The 18,586-nt window shown below is 38.2% G+C and overlaps 3 protein-coding genes and 1 non-coding gene across 4 annotated transcripts; 1 reads left to right on the top strand and 3 right to left on the bottom strand.

Annotated features, from left to right (window-relative positions):
- Positions 1-5,028: 5,028 nt before the first annotated feature.
- LOC109172171 lies at positions 5,029-5,709 on the bottom strand. The gene has a single exon (XM_019321321.1). It carries the CDS (start codon positions 5,707-5,709, stop codon positions 5,029-5,031), a length of 681 nt encoding a protein of 226 aa, XP_019176866.1.
- Positions 5,710-8,096: 2,387 nt separating this feature from the next.
- On the bottom strand, positions 8,097-9,050 carry LOC109172170. The gene has a single exon (XM_019321320.1). It carries the CDS (start codon positions 9,048-9,050, stop codon positions 8,097-8,099), a length of 954 nt encoding a protein of 317 aa, XP_019176865.1.
- On the bottom strand, positions 9,047-10,117 carry LOC109172169. Its single transcript, XM_019321318.1, has one exon. The coding sequence runs from the start codon at positions 10,115-10,117 to the stop codon at positions 9,047-9,049; it is 1,071 nt and encodes a 356-aa protein (XP_019176863.1).
- Positions 10,118-11,068: 951 nt separating this feature from the next.
- TRNAA-AGC lies at positions 11,069-11,141 on the top strand. Its single transcript has one exon. It is a non-coding gene; the product is annotated as a tRNA-Ala (tRNA).
- The last annotated feature ends 7,445 nt before the right edge of the window (positions 11,142-18,586 follow it).

Here is an 18,586-nt window from a genome sequence, read left to right as displayed (position 1 = left end):
CCTATGCCTCCTCCCGAACCTTGCCCTCTCGGATTGACGGTCGGGGAATGCCAATATGTAGGACTCCATAGAATTGCAATCTCTTGTCAATTCTACTCTCCTAAACTCCTCACTCATCCCGGCTGAAGATGAGGAGAGAATCAACAGAATACATTATTCGCAACAAAAACATTCAAGACATAATTTCTACAACAATTGAGAATAAGCACACATAATATCTAAATCATCAAATCCAACTCCTAAGTTTTCTAGCCACACATCATGTATTTGAAATCACACTTATAGGAAAATCAAATCTAGCAACTATAAGAGATGGAATGGAGAGATTAATATATGAAAGCAAAAGATGAAGAGAGATAGTTACCAAAATTGAATCCACAAGTGCAAAGTCTTCTTGAAATTGGAGTGTGTATGTGGCTAATCTAAGCCTACCCTAGAGAGAAAGTTCTCTAAAATCTAACCTAAGAAAATTAGAAAAATGATTCAGATCTAAGATCTCTAAGATATGTTGAAAAATCCATCCCAAGCCTCTATTTCAAGTGATCAAATCTCATCACCAAATTATTTCGGGCTCTAATTCACGCCCCTGTCACGTGCGTGACGCCGGCGTGAACCGGTTCAACCTATTCACGCCATTGTCTCTCGCGTGACGTAAGTGTGAATGGGAACCTGACGCGTTCATGGCCAGAAATGACTGACATGATGTCCAAATAAGCCTTTGTGGTCTTCATGAAAGTTGTAGCCCTTTGGAACGAAAATTCAAAGAGTTACTCCTCTTGGTATAAGATTTCATCTAACTCTTTGCTTAATTTCCTTTCCAATTTAAACAGCTCCGATCTCCGTTGGTTTGCAAGACACCGTTGAATCCCTGCTATCCTCGCCAGTGTGTGTTTTTTTCCTATGGAAGATGTTCCCAAAAGTTTCCTTGTTCCATTGTGTCAGCTCACTAGCTAAAGCCTTTTTTGTTAACATTCATATCGTTATTGTTGTTCCATACTTGACTGATCATGCTCTGAAAATTAGGATAGATACACTAAACCAAACCAAAAATCTAAATCATAAACTTTAAAAAAGATGAACCATAAGTGCATTGCACTTTTTTTTTTTCTTTTTTTTTCTTTTTTTTTGAAAGCAAACAACAGAAATTCATTAGTTCAAATCCAATCCGAAACAAGTATATCCAAAAGGAATGAAGGAGGTGAATTCTACCATTCTTTATGATCAACAATATCTAAAGCCAATTCCCACTAGGCGCCGATTTTGTATTTTTTTTTTTTTAATTAAAAAAATTAAAATTAAAAATTTTCAAAATTTAGTACTAAAATATAAGATTTCTATAGTTATTCCTTAGAAACTATTTACAAAAGTGGTTGTAAAATTGTTCAAAAGATTGTTGAAACCATCTAAATACATAAAAAAAAAACTAAAATTAAGAGCTAAAGAAGCATTTTTTTGAGAAATTAGTGGACCAAATCGCCTACGGCTGTTTGCAGTGTATAGATCTCGAAAAAATACGCGATTTGAAAAAAAAGTTATGTCTTCCGAAAGTTTTCTGACATTTACAAAAAAAAAAAAAAAAATCGCCGAACCGCCGAACCGGCTGGTTAGGCGGCCGCCTAGACCGCCTAGCCGGCCGCGGAGGAGGCCGCCGAGGCCATTCCTCGCGGCGGCCTCCTACCGCCTAGCGCCTTGGCGCCGATTAATCGGCGCCTAGGCGCGATTTTTGCAACCTTGGCCATTAGTTACGTAAACATATGTTCATAATTTTATAATTTCACATTCTGAATATATATTTATGCAATTCTTGATGTATAGTTATGATTTATGAAGTTATGGGTGTGTAGTTATGCATGCAATTCTAAATGTATAGTTATGAAATTATAATTTCATATTCTGAATGTATAGTTATGAAGTTATGGATGTGTAGTTATGCAATTCTGAATGTATAGTTATGAAGTTATGGATGTGTAGTCATGCAATTCTATATAGTTATGAAGTTATGGATGTGAAGTTATGTATGCAATTCGGAATATATAGTTATGAAGTTATGGATGTGTAGTTATGCAATTCTAAATGTATAGTTATGAAGTTATGGATGTGTAGTTATGCAATTCCGAATGTATAGTTATGAAGTTATGGATGTGTAGTTATGCAATTCCGAATGTATAGTTATGAAGTTATGAATGTGTAGTTATGCAATTCTGAATGTATAGTTATGAAGTTATGGATGTGTAGTTATGCAAATACGAATGTATAGTTATGAAGTTATGGATGTGTAGTTATGCAATTCTGAATGTATAGTTATGAAGTTATGGATGTGTAGTTATGCAATTATGAATGTATAGTTTTGAAGTTAGGGATGTGTAGTTATGCAATTTTGAATGTAGAGTTATGAAGTTAATGAGTGTGTAGTTATGCAATTCTGAATGTATAGTTTTGAAGTTATAGATGTATAGTTATGCAATTCTAGATGTATAATTATGAAGTTATGGATGTATAGTTCAAATTATGCACAACATAACGCCGTTAATGGCAATCGGAAATGATTTTTTTTTTTTTAAATTGGACGTCAAAACGATGTCGTTTTTGCAACTGTGTGCACCACAGTTGCACAGCATAACGCTCCCTTTTATCATATGTTAGAGAGAGCTGATGCAAGTTATACCATTTATCAGGATTTACCTTGTATTGTGATCCTAGTTCAAAAATAATATAATCTTCAAATTTCTTATATGTAGTTGGCACATTCCGTATCTACAGTTAGGGAGAGTAAACGGTCAGTCGGTTATCAAATGACGAATTGAATATAGTAAATTTTGAGAAGTTATATCCGCATCTAATATACTAGTAGCAGATTTTCATTAAATGGATCCGCCTCCCATCCACTCTAAGTGGATGTGGATCGGATGAGCTGAAAGCGGAATTGGCGAATTTAGTGAATTGGAGAGAACTTGACAATTCCTTGCTCACGCAAGAAATTAATAGAAGTAGAGAATTGAGATTTGGAAAGAATAAGAATGATTTTAGAAGATAAGAAATATGGTAGAATAAGATTAAGAAGGATTTGTTTTCAAAAAAAAAAAAGATTAAGAAGGATTTAAATTAGGGATTCACAAGTTTAGAAGGTGTTCAATCGGTTAACCGTTCGGTTAATCGAACCATTTTAACCGAAGTTTTTGTTTTTTTTTTTAATCGTTAACTGAACCGAAGTTTGCTCTACCGAATTCATCGAACCGAAATTTTTTTCAGTTAACAGATTAATCGAACTTTTTAAAACTAAAATTTAAAATTCTAAAAATAACACCTTAAATAATAAATCCAATTAAAATAAAATACATATCATAATAAATTCATAAAAAATATAAAAAACATGAATTATAAACTCCAAACATCCATAAGTTCAAATTAGTATTTATATATATATATATATATATATATATATATATATATATATATATATATATATATATATATTAAAAACTTCGGTTAACCGACCTTTCGAACCGAATTAACCGTTAACCAAAATTTTAAAATCCTTTAACCATTAACCGAACCGAAAAAGTTCAGTTCGAAAACGATTAACCGAACTTTGTCGATTCGGTCAGTTAACCAAAAATGATCTGAAATTTGCACACCCCTAGATTAAAAAATTAAACTTTAGACGAACTTTTGTTTTCCCTATTCTAACAAAAAGAAAACCTACCAAAACTTCTAAAAATCACCACAAATTCAACAACAACAAAATTTCCATGCCACAACCGGAAACCGTTAGATTTTTACTTTTATTTTTTTCTGATAAAAGAAGGAAACTAACACAAATAGCAATTGTGATAGCAAGAACAAACTATATATACTCTTTGATTTAATAAATAAATAAATAATAGAAAAAAGGCTCAATTTTTATAAATATTACAAATTTTTAATTTTGTAATCTACTATATATATATATATATATATATATATATATATATATATATATATATATATATATATATATATATATATATATATATATATACTAATAAGAGCCCAAGAGAGTTAGGCCTATAATGGGTAGAAAAAATGGCGGTCAAATTTTTTAATCAAATGAATGGCTCAGATTGATTAGATTTTAATTTTTTCTTAAAATTACTAATTTATCCTTAATGAATATGATTATCCGTTAACTTTTCCGTTAAATATTATCTTTTTCGTTAATTTCTGTTAGTTCACCGTTAACTTACTCTTTGATTTCAATAAGAAATGTCTTAGGTTCGAACCCCATACAATCAAAGTTGGCATAATTAGTACTTTATTTTACTCTTATTAAATTAAATAATAATTTAGTAGTTACAACAAAAACTAATATATATGCATTTCTTTAATTTAGAATTATGTGTTTACAATGTCTTTATTCAAAAAAAATTATTCATTATCAATAAATTAAATAAGAGAAATAATTTCATTAGTTATATTGTCTTTATTTTTCTCCAATATAAAAATTCTTTAAATTCAAATTCATCAATTGATTATATTCGCTACATTGTCCCTACAATGTCTTTATTAAAAAAATAAATTATTCATTATCAATAAATATAATAAAGAGAATTAATTTTATTAGTTATATTGTCTTTATTTTTCTCCAATGTAAAAATTCTTTACATTCAATTTCATTAATTGATTATATTCACTACATTGTTTATTATTTTTTTTGTGCACTATTTTTTAATTAAATAATGCTATATATTTATTTACTAATTATTTTATTAATACCATGAAAAAATTAAAAATAATAATTAATCAAGCCAATCATATTAACTACTTGAAGGATTTGTTGACGAAGAGAGTATTCAAATCACACAACAAATTGAAGTGAGAACTACCTCACAATGTCCTTGTTTGACAATCAGCGGTTAGCGGATTTGACCAACGAATTATATCAACGGTTGGTAAAAAGATATTTGAAAAATTAACTGTTTAGATTAATATGTAAAATGACATAAGGGTATACATATATTTTTTTTTTTTGAGCAAGAAATAAACAATTCATTAAATCAAATGCGCGATACAAGAAGGCGGGTGGTCATCCCACACACCAAGGACAGATAACGAAACAGTCGCCCTCGCCAGCGCGTGAGCCACATGGTTCCCTGACTTACGGACATGGCGAACCTGAACGTTCCCAACGTCCCTAGCAATGGATTGACATTGCTTTACAACTAAACCAACATACGATAAATCTAGAAGTCCAGAATTGTAACTAATACAAAAAGCTTGACAATCTGTTTCGATGATGACTTCCCGGATGGATCTACTCTTGAGCCATGAGAGAGCTTCTTTCACCGCCATCGTCTCCGCCAAATAAGGAATTGGTGCACAAGAGAGTTTACCACTGCGGGCAGCGACAAATTGACCGGTGTGGGCACAGATAACTGCTCCGTATCCTACGTCCTCCCCCTTCAATGCCGCGTCGACGTTGCAACGTAAGATGGACCTCGGCTGTCGGTGCAGAATGTGGGTAGAGCATGAAGGCCGGGGACTCCTGTGTGAGTCTGAGTTCACATACGTGTCTGTCCAGAGCTTCACCAATTCATTAATATCCTTCAGCAGTTTCGAAAGTGGCCAAGCATTGCCATTCCAAACCATCTCATTCCTTGCAAGCCAAATAACCCAAAGGCCTGCAACTGCATTTAGAGCATAATTAGGCGTACTGCGTAGATTAGCCTCCATCATATCAACAAAAGAGACACCACCTTTAATTTGGACAGAATTCCAGACTTGAATGGCCACTGTGCAATCACAAAATAAATGCGAGATTGATTCCTGGTCGGCGATGCATAATGGACAACCTCCACCAATCCACACCCCTCGAACCTGAAGGTTTTCACGGACCGGTAGCAAATTCGAGACGCAGCGCCAAAGGAAATTTCTGATCTTTGGGGGAACAGGCAACGCCCACAACTTCTTCCATTCTCCAAATCTGCCATCATAGTTAGAATGGAGCAGCTGGCTAGTGCGAAGATGATATCCTTGCTTGACCGAATAGATTCCCCGCGAGTCCCCCTCCAGCACCATGTATCCGTGTATGAAGGAGAAATAGGAGTGTTCATAATCCTCTGGATATCCTCCTCAATGAAAATATCACGCAGCAGCTCCTCATCCCATTTGCCATCCGCTGTCAGAAGATTACTTACAGTAGCGTCTTTTAGTTGTTCAATACGTGGTGTATGAATAGTGGGATCCCCTGAGTCTATCAGCCATGGCCAGCCCCATATTAGAGTGTCTCGCCCATCACCCACCCTCCGCGACACGCCTTGTCGCAACACATCCTGCCCGGCTAGGATGCTACGCCAAAGGAAGCTCGGGTTGTGCCCCAACTTGGCATCAAGAAAACAATTCGTAGGGAAATACCGAGCTTTGAGAAGTCTAGCCACCAGAGACTCGGGATTCATCAAGAGGCGCCATCCTTGCTTTGCCAATAGCGCCAGGTTAAAATCGTGGAGGCGCTTGAAACCCATCCCACCACTGCATTTTGGGGTTGCCAACCTAGTCCAGCTCATCCAATGAATACCTCTGTTGCCCGACCCGCCACTGTTCCACCAAAAACGGTTCATTAGCTTTTCAATAGCGTCACAAACTCCTAATGGAAGAAGGAAAACAGACATGGCAAAAATGGGCATGGCTTGAGCTACGCTTTTTAAAAGAATCTCTTTGCCTGCTCTACTCAAAAAATTTTCCTGCCACATAGTAATCCTATCCCGAACCCGTTGCTCAATATATCGAAACACCTCAGATTTGTTTCGCCCAAGGAACGATGGGAGTCCCAAATAACGGCCAAAATCCTCTGTCTGCCGCACCCCAAACACACCTGCCACATGGGAACGCATATCCATCCCAGTATTTTTGCTAAATAAAATATTAGATTTGTCAAAATTGATGAGTTGGCCCGAGGCAGCACAATAGCGGTCTAAACATGATTTCACCACCTGAGCTTCACAATCTTTCGCCTTGAAGAACAGAAGGCTGTCATCTGCGAAAAAGAGGTGCGAGATCGAGGGAGCCCCTCTCGCAACTTTGATCCCATGGATATTGCCACCAGCTTCCTGTTGGTACAGAATAAGAGACAGACATTCGGCACAAACAATAAATAGATACGGCGAAATCGGATCCCCCTGTCTAATTCCTCTTGTTGGAGTCACTGCACCGGCAATTTCCCCATTGACCAGGATATTATATCTGACTGTACTCACACACAATAACACCAAGTCCACCCATTCCCGGGCGAATCCCAGTGCTGTTAACATACCTTGCAAGAAACCCCATTCCATACGGTCGTAAGCCTTGGCCATGTCCAGCTTCAAAGCCGCCCAACCGTCTTTACCCCCATTCTTTCTTCGCAAATAGTGCCCTACTTCCCCGGCCACAATAATATTGTCTGTAATTAATCTATTCGGGACAAAGGCACTTTGTGACGGTGAAATAATAACATCAAGAACAGCTTTTAACCGGTTTGCTACCACCTTAGCAATCACTTTGTACGCAACATTGCACAAAGCAATCGGTCTCAAATCAGAGACCGTTTCGGGGACTTTCTTCTTTGGAATCAAAACAATGTTTGCTTCATTCAGGCCAATTGGAAAGTCACAATTTGTGATGCAATCCCGCACAAAACGTGTGAGATCTTCCCCCACAATTGACCAGAAAGATTGGTAGAAAGCGGGAGTCATCCCGTCAGGTCCCGGAGATTTATCCGGTGACATGGAAAAGAGCGCTTGCTGCACTTCATTAGGCTCAATCGGCCGCAGAAGTTCAGCATTCATAGCCTCAGTAATACATGTCGGCACCCTATTCAAAAGGGCAATATCACATGATTGCGTTTGAAAAATAAATTCATAGTACCTCAAGATTTCATCATGCATGTTCTGTCCCTCTGCCCAGGAGCCCGTGATGTCTCGGACACGCCGTAGAGCATTGTTACGTTTCCTGGTCGTTGCTGTAGCGTGGAAAAATTTAGTGTTACGATCTCCGGCTTCCAGCCATAATTGCTTGGATCGTTGCCTCCAGTACAGCTCTTCCTGCGCATAAAGATTGCGGATTTCACATTCCACATCCCGTAGTCATGTCAAATCTGCTTCCCGGTAACTGCCTCTCAGATTCTCAAGCAGTATGAGCAGTCCCCGTAAACGCCGCCCAAACCGTTGCGCATAATCCCCTCCCCATTTCCGTAACGCTTCTCCGCACCTTGCCACCTTCTGCTGGAAGGTATCCCCGCGTTGACGGCCCCAGGCGGACTCCACGACCTGTTTACAGTTTGCATCCAGCATCCAAGCCGACTCAAATCGAAAGCCCCTGGTTCTCCTCCCAATGCGACCACCCTCCATCACCAGATTCAGAGCACTGTGATCAGATGTTACCGAGGGTAAGTTATAAACAGACACCCCCGTATACATCTCACACCAATCCCCCGAGGCCACCGCCCTGTCTAACCGCTCTTCAACCCACCGATGTGTTCCCCGTCCACGTTCCCAAGTAAACTCGTACCCCACCATCCCCAAATCCGATAGGCCACAGTCCAGCAGTGTGTCATTAAAGCCCCGGATTAAAGAATCTGGATGTGGGTTTACGCCCCTTTTCTCTGCGTGACTTGCAATGTCGTTGAAGTCACCTATCACGACCCAAGGTAGGTCAGATTGGGCCTTCAATTCTCGCAGCAAATTCCACGCATCATGTCTCCTTGACCGCTCTGGGAACCCGTAGAAGCATGTTAGTCGCCAGGCAGGTTGGCCTGGTAACGTCACCTTCACGTTTATGTGGTTCGCCGAATAATCCAACAGGGACGCCATGTCTGCCACCTTCCACATCAAAGCCAAACCCCCACCAATCCCTACTCTGTCCACATTAATACACCCTTCAAATCCCAAACGCACTCTAACACGTTCCACTTGACTCGCACTGGCTTTTGTCTCCATGAGGAAGACAAATTCGGGTCGCTGCCGGGTCACAAAACCCAGCAATTCGCGAACTGTCCGGGTGCCACCCAAACCCCGGCAGTTCCAGCTAAGGAGACTCATTGATCCGGGCGAGCCTGGTCTACCAGACCCGCCATCTCCGAGTTTTTTGAAGATTCCACCATGCGGACATCCTCGTCATGCACGCTGTCAGAACTAGTACCCTCCTCCCGTCTCCTTTTCAGATCTCCATGCAAACCCTTATCCTCCTCCATTGTCACCAGAGTGGCCGGGGGTATCCCGATCTCAGGGGTGGAGGACGCTGGTGTCATAGACACGCCAGAAGATAGCAACCATCGAGCCCCTACCGGTCTAGCTTGGCGCCGTGGTCCTGCACGCATCCATGCGCCAAATGGGAAAGCATCTGGCAGGATGTTCAATTCGTAGGCCGTTTTGCAGAACTTATCCGAATGCCCTAGGAGGCCGCAACAGTAGCAGAAGGTACCCAATCTTTCGTAACGGAACGTGATCCATTGAGAAGATCCATCGCGACGGAGCAGCTTCATGCGGCGTTTCAGCGGGGATAAAACATTCAGGCGGACTCTGATTCTGAAGAAACTTCTCCAGGCCCCCCCGAAATTGAGAGGATCCGGTGCGATGAACGTCCCCACATATTCCCCGATCTTAGCTACAAACGCTGGAGAGGCATACATCGTCGGGAGTCCATGAATCTGGACCCAGAATGGAACCGAATCCAGCACCACTTCTTCCGGTCTGGTACCAGATAGAACCTGATCGCAGATGAGGAGTTGATTGTCGAAAGACCAAGGCCCATCCTCGATCACCCTCTGTAAATCTTTTGGATGAGGGAATTGAAACAAAAAGAGATCCTCAGTTAGCGTCACTGCATACATCCCCATCACCGGGCGCCAAACAGAGGCAAAAACTTGCTGCATGTGTTCTGCCTTGATCACCCGATCCGTGAGAAAACGCCCCACCAGATTATGGTGGATCGTCTCATCAGGTACAGACGGCATCTCCGGCACTTCCATGCCCCCTGCCTCCTCCTCCGCCAGCGATAGTGCTGCACATTGTTGTTCCAGCGGGCCGATGTCCATAGCGATCAAATCAGTATGAATCCGATATATGATAAGAGCAAAAGTGATGATTACAAGCCGAGCGATATTCATCGTGAAAGGGGAAAAACAAACAAAGATATATGCCCTAGAAGCCTAGGGAGAAACACTCTCTCGGACCACGATCGAGAGAGAGGGCCACGATCGGAGAAACAGAGCGGCGATCACGACCGGAACTTGCGAGCTTTGCGGAGCATATTCTCTCTATTTGCTTCCCAACTGGTATACATATATTTAATAATAATAATAATAATAATAATAATAATAATAATTGTTTTTTTAAATAAAAAATAAAAAAATATAATTAAGTCAGTCATATTAATTGCTTGGGGGATTTATTGACAAAAAAAATATTCAAATCACACAACAAATTGAAGTGGAAACTACCTCGCAATGTCCTTGTTTGGCAATCAGCAGTTAGCTCTTCAATATTAGTATATATTTAATATTTTGTGCCATAATTTTTATTTGCTCTCCCTTATGTCTTGTATTTAGTTATTGATCATTCAATATAATATGAAAGAATCAAATTAGTTCGCAAGTTCTCATGGAAAACATTGATCTCATTTGAACATGATCATATACAAAGTTCGACTCCCATGAGAACCATGCCCATGTGAAAACATGTTGACAAATCAAAACCATTGATTTAGTATATCTAATAGTTTTTTGAAGAAAAGTATACCTAATAGTCGAAAATAAAGATAAAAATGGAGGGGTCATTTTCATAAATATTAAAAATTCATAATATTTATGAAAATGACCTGCTTATTTTTACTTGATTTCTTATCCATAAGATATTACATATCGATGGTTTAGATTGATCTACAGATTCTCACCTGGAGAGGATTCTTATATGAACAGGAAATATATATGTTAAAAAATTTTGTGAAAGATCAAAGTTTATCAAATTAGGCAAACCTGCAGTTGCAACGTTAACGGGAAGGTTATCGTTGAATTATCATTAATGTAATAGATAAGTAAACAATGTAAGGATAAACAATAGGGGATGTGGCTCAGATGGTAGAGCGCTCGCTTAGCATGCGAGAGGTACGGGGATCGATACCCCGCATCTCCATTTTTGCTGCTTTGCTTCAAAGTATGATTTTACTATCTACGGTAAGTTATTTGAAGCTATATGCTCTTCATGACGACGTTTATATGAAGTGCTGTTTTGTTTTGTTTTCCAGTAACTCCAATCATATACTGTATATATCTGAGATATAAGAGGGGTTCACATTTCATAATGTGTACACAGGCCGTTGTATCTATCGATTCTAAATGTTGACACGTCAGGATTACAAACTCTTCATTGGACAGTAATTTGATATGCTATGCTATGCAATCTCATTGCAAAGAGTAAAATTCAATACTTCATCATGTTGGTAAGATTCAAATGTTTGTAATATTGATAACTCTCTGAGTGTGCATTCAAACATAGTTCAATATCTTACGATGCACTGTATTAAGCCCAGTAATGCATATTTCATCAACTTACGTTGCACACTCCTAGAATCACAAATTCATCAATATCAATATAATAAATTAAACCTAATAGAAAGCATACTCTAACAAAGTGCAGGGAAAAAAAAATGAAAAGAATAAATTTAAATCCATGACGAAAGTTCACAACCAAGGACGGAAAATCCCAATCGGAAATCGAAGAGAGGCGACGAGAGCTTTGGATAGAAAAGATAAAACCTGCCCGCACGGGCGCCGCTTAGCTTAATGGTTCAGTAGACAATATTTGAGAGAAGAGATCAATATTCGAACATCGGCAACAGCAATGTGGGATGCCCAAAGTGGAAAAATCCCTTGTGCGCATCCTGCATTTAGCCTTGTTTGCTGAGCCATTGAGTCGCCGTAATTTACATCCCCACCCAAATACTCTGTCGGACCGGGGTATGATGGACCCTTGAAGTTGAAAATTCAACCTTTTGGGAGAAAAAAAAAAAAAAAAAAAAAAAAAAAACGATAAAACCTACCAAATAAATCTCCCTAGAATTAAAGGACATAATGCCTCATAAACTCCATGCAAGAAAACAATAAAGAAAATTACTCTATTACCACCACCACTTAAATTTAAAACCTAAACCCTAAAATCTAAATCTAAACGGTAAATATTAAACCCTAAGTAGTGAAAAGTGAATCCCAAACTAAAATTTAAAAACGATACACTAAACCAAACCAAAAATCTAAACCATAAACTTTAAAAGATGAACTCTTGTTTTTTTTGTTTTTTTTTTTTGAAAATAAAAGATGAACCATAAGTGCATTGCATTTTTTTTTTGGAAAGCAAACAACAGAAATTCGTTAATTCAAATCCGAAACAAGTACATCCAAAAGGAACAAAGGAGGTGAATCCTACCACTCTTTACGGTCAATAAAATATCTAAAGCTTCCCTGGCTATCTAGCATATGGACGGTTCTATGCAGATCATTTAGTAAACACAAAGCTAACATTTGAGAAACTTTTAGCTAGGTCTCTAATATCCTCAATGATCATATCAAAAGAAGAAATACAACAAAGATTGGTCCTAATGGCTTCAATAACTGCCTTGGCATCTGACTCAATTTGCACTTCAAGCTAGCCAAAATGCAAGGTATAGTGTTGCAAAGTTCACCATATATATAGGGTTGCAAATTTCACTTCTAAAGTTTGAAATAATTATCAAAATGACACATGAATTTTTTTCCCTCCTTGCTCTAGAACCATTAGATCCAGATAGATATATAGATAAATAGTTGAGATTGGTTCTTATTTGTTGAGATTAATAAGAACAAGAAAAATAATAATGGCAGTAAAGGATAAAGAAGACAAGATTTACGTGGTTCGGCAATGTGCCTACATCCACGGGAGTGAAAGTATTCTCTTATTATTTGTGATGGTGATAGTGGTGACACTACCCTTTAGGGATACAACCAATATATTTATAGGCATCCAATCCCTATACAATAGGTCTACCCGTTTCACTCCTACTCCTAGTATGAGACAAACACTTATTCCTAATCCATATATGAAACAAACTCAACAATCTCCACCTTGGCGAATATGTTCTTTAGGAGAAAAGATAACTCAACAATTCTCCACCTTGACGAATATGCTCTTAAGGAGAAAAGACTTATCTCACCATCTCCGCCTTCACATATATGCCCTTTAGGAGAAAAGACTTCTCCACCTTCGCAAATATGTCCTTTAGGAGAAAAAGATAACTCAACAAATCTCCACCTTAGCAAATATGTCCCTTAGGAAAAAAGACTTATCTCACCATCTCCACCTTCACAATTATGCCCCTTAGGAGAAAAAAACTTATCTCACATATACACATGGGTAGGAACAACCATGCTCATCCCAACTAGCCAACCACATGCATACGCAGCATCAAACGTTACCCAGTGCAAGTACACGAACAGCTTTGTTCCAAGCCATTCGCCCCTCAGCCGTCGACCTGTTATACCGCTGCGACTCATACTAACTGCCCCGTTCAGCTGGCTTCCTACATCCGGCCCATACCAGGTCCATATCCCCTCCTGGTATCCACGCTGTCCCAACACAACAGCGCCCCTGCAAAGTCACACTAAACCCGTGTGCCTTGCCCAATGCTCCACTAACCAGTAATTGCCACTGGTTAGTAACACGCACCACGCAGCATCAAACGTTTCCCAGTGCATGTTCACGAACTTCTTCGTCGTCCCGAGAAGTCCTCCCATACCAGCCGTGACTTATGTCAAGCCCGACCCATGCTAGTGTCATACTGGCCCATACCAGGTCCGCGACCCCTCCTGGTATCCGCGCTGCCCAATACCACAGCGCCCGTCACCACCTTCTCATCTAGCATCTAGAAACGCCCAACAAGTCCAAACAATGTTCGAACTTGTTACTAGTTGCCGCTAGAGCATCACCTTCACTATAATAAGAGTCATCAGCATGTACCACGTCCGTAGCTTCCTGCTTCTTCAACTCCTTCCAATCAGCCTCTTCCAGATTTGCTGAATTTTTCGCCCTCAAGGTTTTCAGAAGGCCCTGATATGCCAACAAATCCTTTATCCTAGACCGCCATAACCCAAAATTCCTTATGCCATCAAACTTTGATACCTTGAATTTTGTACTTGAACTAGCCATCTCAACTATGCTCTGATACCAATTTGTTGAGATTAACAAGAACAAGAAAAATAATAATGGCAAAAAGGGTAAAGAAGGCAAGATTTACGTGGTTCGGCAAAGTGCCTACATCCACGGGAGCGAAACAATTCTCTTATTCATAGTGATGGTGATAGTAGTGACACTACCCTTTAGGGATACAACCAATATATTTATAGGCATCCAATCCTTATACAATAGGTCTACCCGTTTCACTCCTACTCCTAGTATGAGACAAACACTTATTCCTAATCCATATATGAGACAAACTCAACATTAATATTTTTCAGTGAACAAATTTTCATGTTATCATTTTCCTTTAAGTGGACACGTACATTTAAGTGAGAACAAAACTTTCTCAAAAAATTATAATATATAATAATCTCATCCACCCACATGTGTATTATAATTCGTATGTACTTGAGCCATATTCATAGCTTTGTTTAAACTACAATGAAGTATGACTAGATCTTTTGTCCTCTTACAATAAACAACTAACCAAATTAATCCCCTCCTATACAACAAATCATTGGCCTTAAACAATTTTTAATTGACAAATCTAGCTATCATTGCACATGTCAACAATATTCCTCTTATCACCATCATCTACTAATCACTTTATATATATTTTTTCAGACTATAGAACCACACCACACACTCTCCTAGCCATGTGTCCAAAGGGAAAGAAGAGCATCTTCAAATCTCAAAAGATAACCAATCAACTACTACTAACACTGCACTACATACATGGATATAACTCAAACTTTCTGCTCCATAAGTCCCCTCTTTCTCCATGAGTGCAATGTACTGCTTAAAATATGATATTGATACCATATACACATGTGTTTGGAGGAATCCAAATTAAGTGCAGGCCAAATTTTAGCCCTATCTTTCAACCTTTACATATTGTAGGATTTGTAGCAATGTTGAAAGCAAGGTCCTAACAAATTTCAATGATTAGATCAATACTACAATTCCAAATCATTGATTATAACTATTTAGGATACGATGTGTTTTGTTCATGGGGTTAGACACAAGGAATAGGAATGAACGTCATATATACACATTGTAGGAATGAAAGTCATATATATATATATATATACACATTGTTTAATTTATAATTAAAACCGGGTCAACCTAATTAAGGAACAAAATACTGGTCAGATTGATTTTTTCATATGAGTGGGGGTTTGAACTTCTAAACTCCACTCACACTAACCAAGCTGGTTATTTAACTTTTTTTTTTTTTAAGTGGATGTATAGTACCAATATGTGTTTTCTTGAAGTTGAAAACTTAAGTAATGAGAATGTTTACTTAATAATTAAAAGAAAATAAAATTAGTCATTCTGTGCCAATGAACATTTGACATTTATATATGATCCCTAATTACAGAAGATCAGAGTAGATGGAAATGCTCCTCAAAAACTAGAAGTTGACTAATACTGTCCAGTTGAAAGTAGTGGAGGCATGTGCTCTCTCTACTTTTGAGAATGAGTAGCTAGAAAAAAAAAATATTCCTAAGCATGCAAGCAGGAAAATTTCCTCCATAAGTGATAAGTAAAAAAATGATTGGTTGTGAAAAAAATAATAATAATGAGAACTTATTAACTGATTATCAGTTTGTGCATCAACCATAAGTTTTCTATCAACCTTAACCATGTATCTAAAGGCAAAAGGATTAAATTTGACTAGAGGTGATGGATAGATACCCCGTGAACAGAGTGTATAGGTATTGGGAACTTGAGGACGGATAGAGTAGCTCGTGATTTACTTCTTTTATTGATTCTTGGGTAGAATTCTGGAGATATAGGATTAGTTGACGTAAAGTGTATAATAAAAAATTATGTCAAATTTTAATTTCCTCACCAATATTATTCTCCGATCCATGTGCAATTAAATTGACTGCCGCTCGCTGCAAAATTCTCTGCTTTTTAAATACATTTCCTTTCCCCATCTATCGTTCTCTCTATATATATCTCAACTATTGTTACACTATGAACATGCATGCTTTCATCCCTTCTTCTTCTTTTCTAATTATTCCATATATCCTATCGAGTTAGGGTCGCCTATCTGCTTGCTTGCATTGCAAATATTTCAAGATTACTTATTAGGGATATGATGGGGTTTCACAACTGGACCGCCGGGAAATACAAAAAGCTTGATGAGGCGGGGGCGAAGGCGACGGAGCCCACACGGCGGCGGCGGAGATGGCGTTGGATGAAAGGAAACAACGGAAGGGTGATGATACGAGGGCTGAGGGTCTGGCGGTGTAGGAAGTTGAAGTTGAAGTTGAAGATAGAGTGTAAAGGGTTGTCGATGGCAATTGGTAAGATTTATGGTGAAGTGGTGAAGAGAGTAAACGTAATGGGCATGGAGGAGAGTGTTTGCCCTCAAATTTTGTGGTGTTGCCACTGGGGACTTCCTGTCCTGTCTCACTCCATATCCAAGTCTACTAAGAACCACCATGCACCATTGCGTTGGGTGTAAATTAACTTATTATGTTTATGTATTTTTTTCTCCCAAAAGGTTGAATCTGTAACCCCAAATTGAAAGAGGGCAAATTATATCATGTACCGCGGTGCATAATCGATTATGCACCGACGCTTTAAAACGACGTCGTTTTGTTTAATGAAAAGAAACGGTACCTGTTTCACGCCTTTCCACAAAAAGTAATTCTGTTATTCAGTTTCATTTTGTATATACTGCAGTTTCAGTTCAACACAACTACAGTTTCATTTCGATATAACTACAGTCTCATTCCATATTTATACATTCAAATATGTGAAAATGTTATTTAATTTTATTTTATATACACTATAGTTTCACTAAAACATAACTACATGATCATTTCGATATAACTACAGTTTCATTGCACAATACACACTCAAATATGTGAAATGTTATTCAGTTTCATTTTATATACACTGCAGTTTCATTTCACCACAATTACGGTATCATTTTGATATAACTGTAGTTTCATTTGATAATATAAAAATAATACATGAGGCCGTGTCGGTTTAGATACACTGTAATGTCTAACACACAAAAAAATGTGTGCTCCGTTAACAGTAACGGCGTCATGGTGCACAAGGAATCTGCATGCCCACTTTAGACATAATTCCCACAATGCAGCCACCGCCGAGGTTCGAACCTTATTCTCTTCTCTCAAGTAGTATGTTAGGAATATAGCGGAATAATGCGGAAGCGAAGAATCGAAAATTGAGAATTATAGAAGTTAAATAATAGGGAAAATATATAAATGAAGAAAATTATATAAAATGACAAATAAATAATTAACAAAGGGAAAATATAAATATATATAATTGTTAATCTCTAAAAAGAGAATAATAAAGAAAACAAATATATATATATATATATTTTCCCTTTGTTAATTATTTATTTGTCATTTTATATAATTTTCTTCATTTATATATTTTCCCTATTATTTAACTTCTATAATTCTCAATTTTCGATTCTTCGCTTCCGCATTATTCCGCTATATTCCTAACAAGTGGTACCAGAGCGGTTTAATTGAGAATTATTTTCAAAGATGTCGACTGTTACTAAGTTCGATATCGAGAAGTTCGACGGGAAAATTAGCTTTTCTATCTGGAAGGTTCAGATGGAAGCCGTTCTAACCCAGAACGGTTTGAAGAAAGCACTAGCTGGGAAGAAGAAGAAACCGGCTACAATGACAGATGAAGATTGGGAAGATTTGGATGACAAGGCACGTTCAACCATTCAATTGTGCCTGTCTAAAGAGGTTCTACGTGAAGTGGTAAGTGAGAAGACTACGTCAAATTTATGGTCCGAGCTGGAGTCGCTTTATATGGCCAAGTCTCTGGCGAACAAGCTACGCCTGAAGGAGCGTCTGTACACAATCCGTATGACGGAAGGTACTTCGATTAAATCTCACTTGGATGAATTTAATTCTATTTTATTGGACTTGGAAAATATTGATGTCGTAATTGAAGATGAGGATCGTGCTGTTTTATTGCTTGTCTCTCTCCCTAAATCGTACAAGCATTTCAAAGAAATTATGTTGTATGGTAATAGTAGTGATACCCTTACTTTTGACAATGTTAAGTCAAACTTATTGTCCAAAGAAAAGTTTGACTCTGAAATTAAGTCTGAGGACAAAGGTGAAGGCTTGACTGTAAGGGGTCGTTCACTTGAAACAGAGAGTAGCAATAAAAAATCTAGATCCAAGTCCAAAGGACGTAAGTCCAACAAATCCTGTAAGTACTGCAAGAAGCAGGGTCACGATGTGACTGAATGCTTCAAGTTGAAAAACAAGCAAGAGAGAGAAAAGAAGTCTGCTGAAGCTAGTGTTGTTGAAAGTGATTCAGAAGGCGATGTTATGTTATCTGTTAGCTCCGGT

This window comes from Ipomoea nil, unplaced genomic scaffold (assembly GCF_001879475.1).
Source record: "Ipomoea nil cultivar Tokyo-kokei standard unplaced genomic scaffold, Asagao_1.1 scaffold0415, whole genome shotgun sequence".
NCBI lineage: Eukaryota > Viridiplantae > Streptophyta > Magnoliopsida > Solanales > Convolvulaceae > Ipomoea > Ipomoea nil.
The sequence above is the reverse complement of the archived record's forward strand: the minus strand, read 5'-3'. Positions and strand labels throughout refer to the sequence as shown.

Coding starts and splice junctions, on each gene's coding strand:
- LOC109172171 (XM_019321321.1), bottom strand. CDS start 5,709: ATGGAGGCTAATCTACGCAGTACGCCTAATTATGCTCTAAATGCAGTT.
- LOC109172170 (XM_019321320.1), bottom strand. CDS start 9,050: ATGAGTCTCCTTAGCTGGAACTGCCGGGGTTTGGGTGGCACCCGGACA.
- LOC109172169 (XM_019321318.1), bottom strand. CDS start 10,117: ATGAATATCGCTCGGCTTGTAATCATCACTTTTGCTCTTATCATATAT.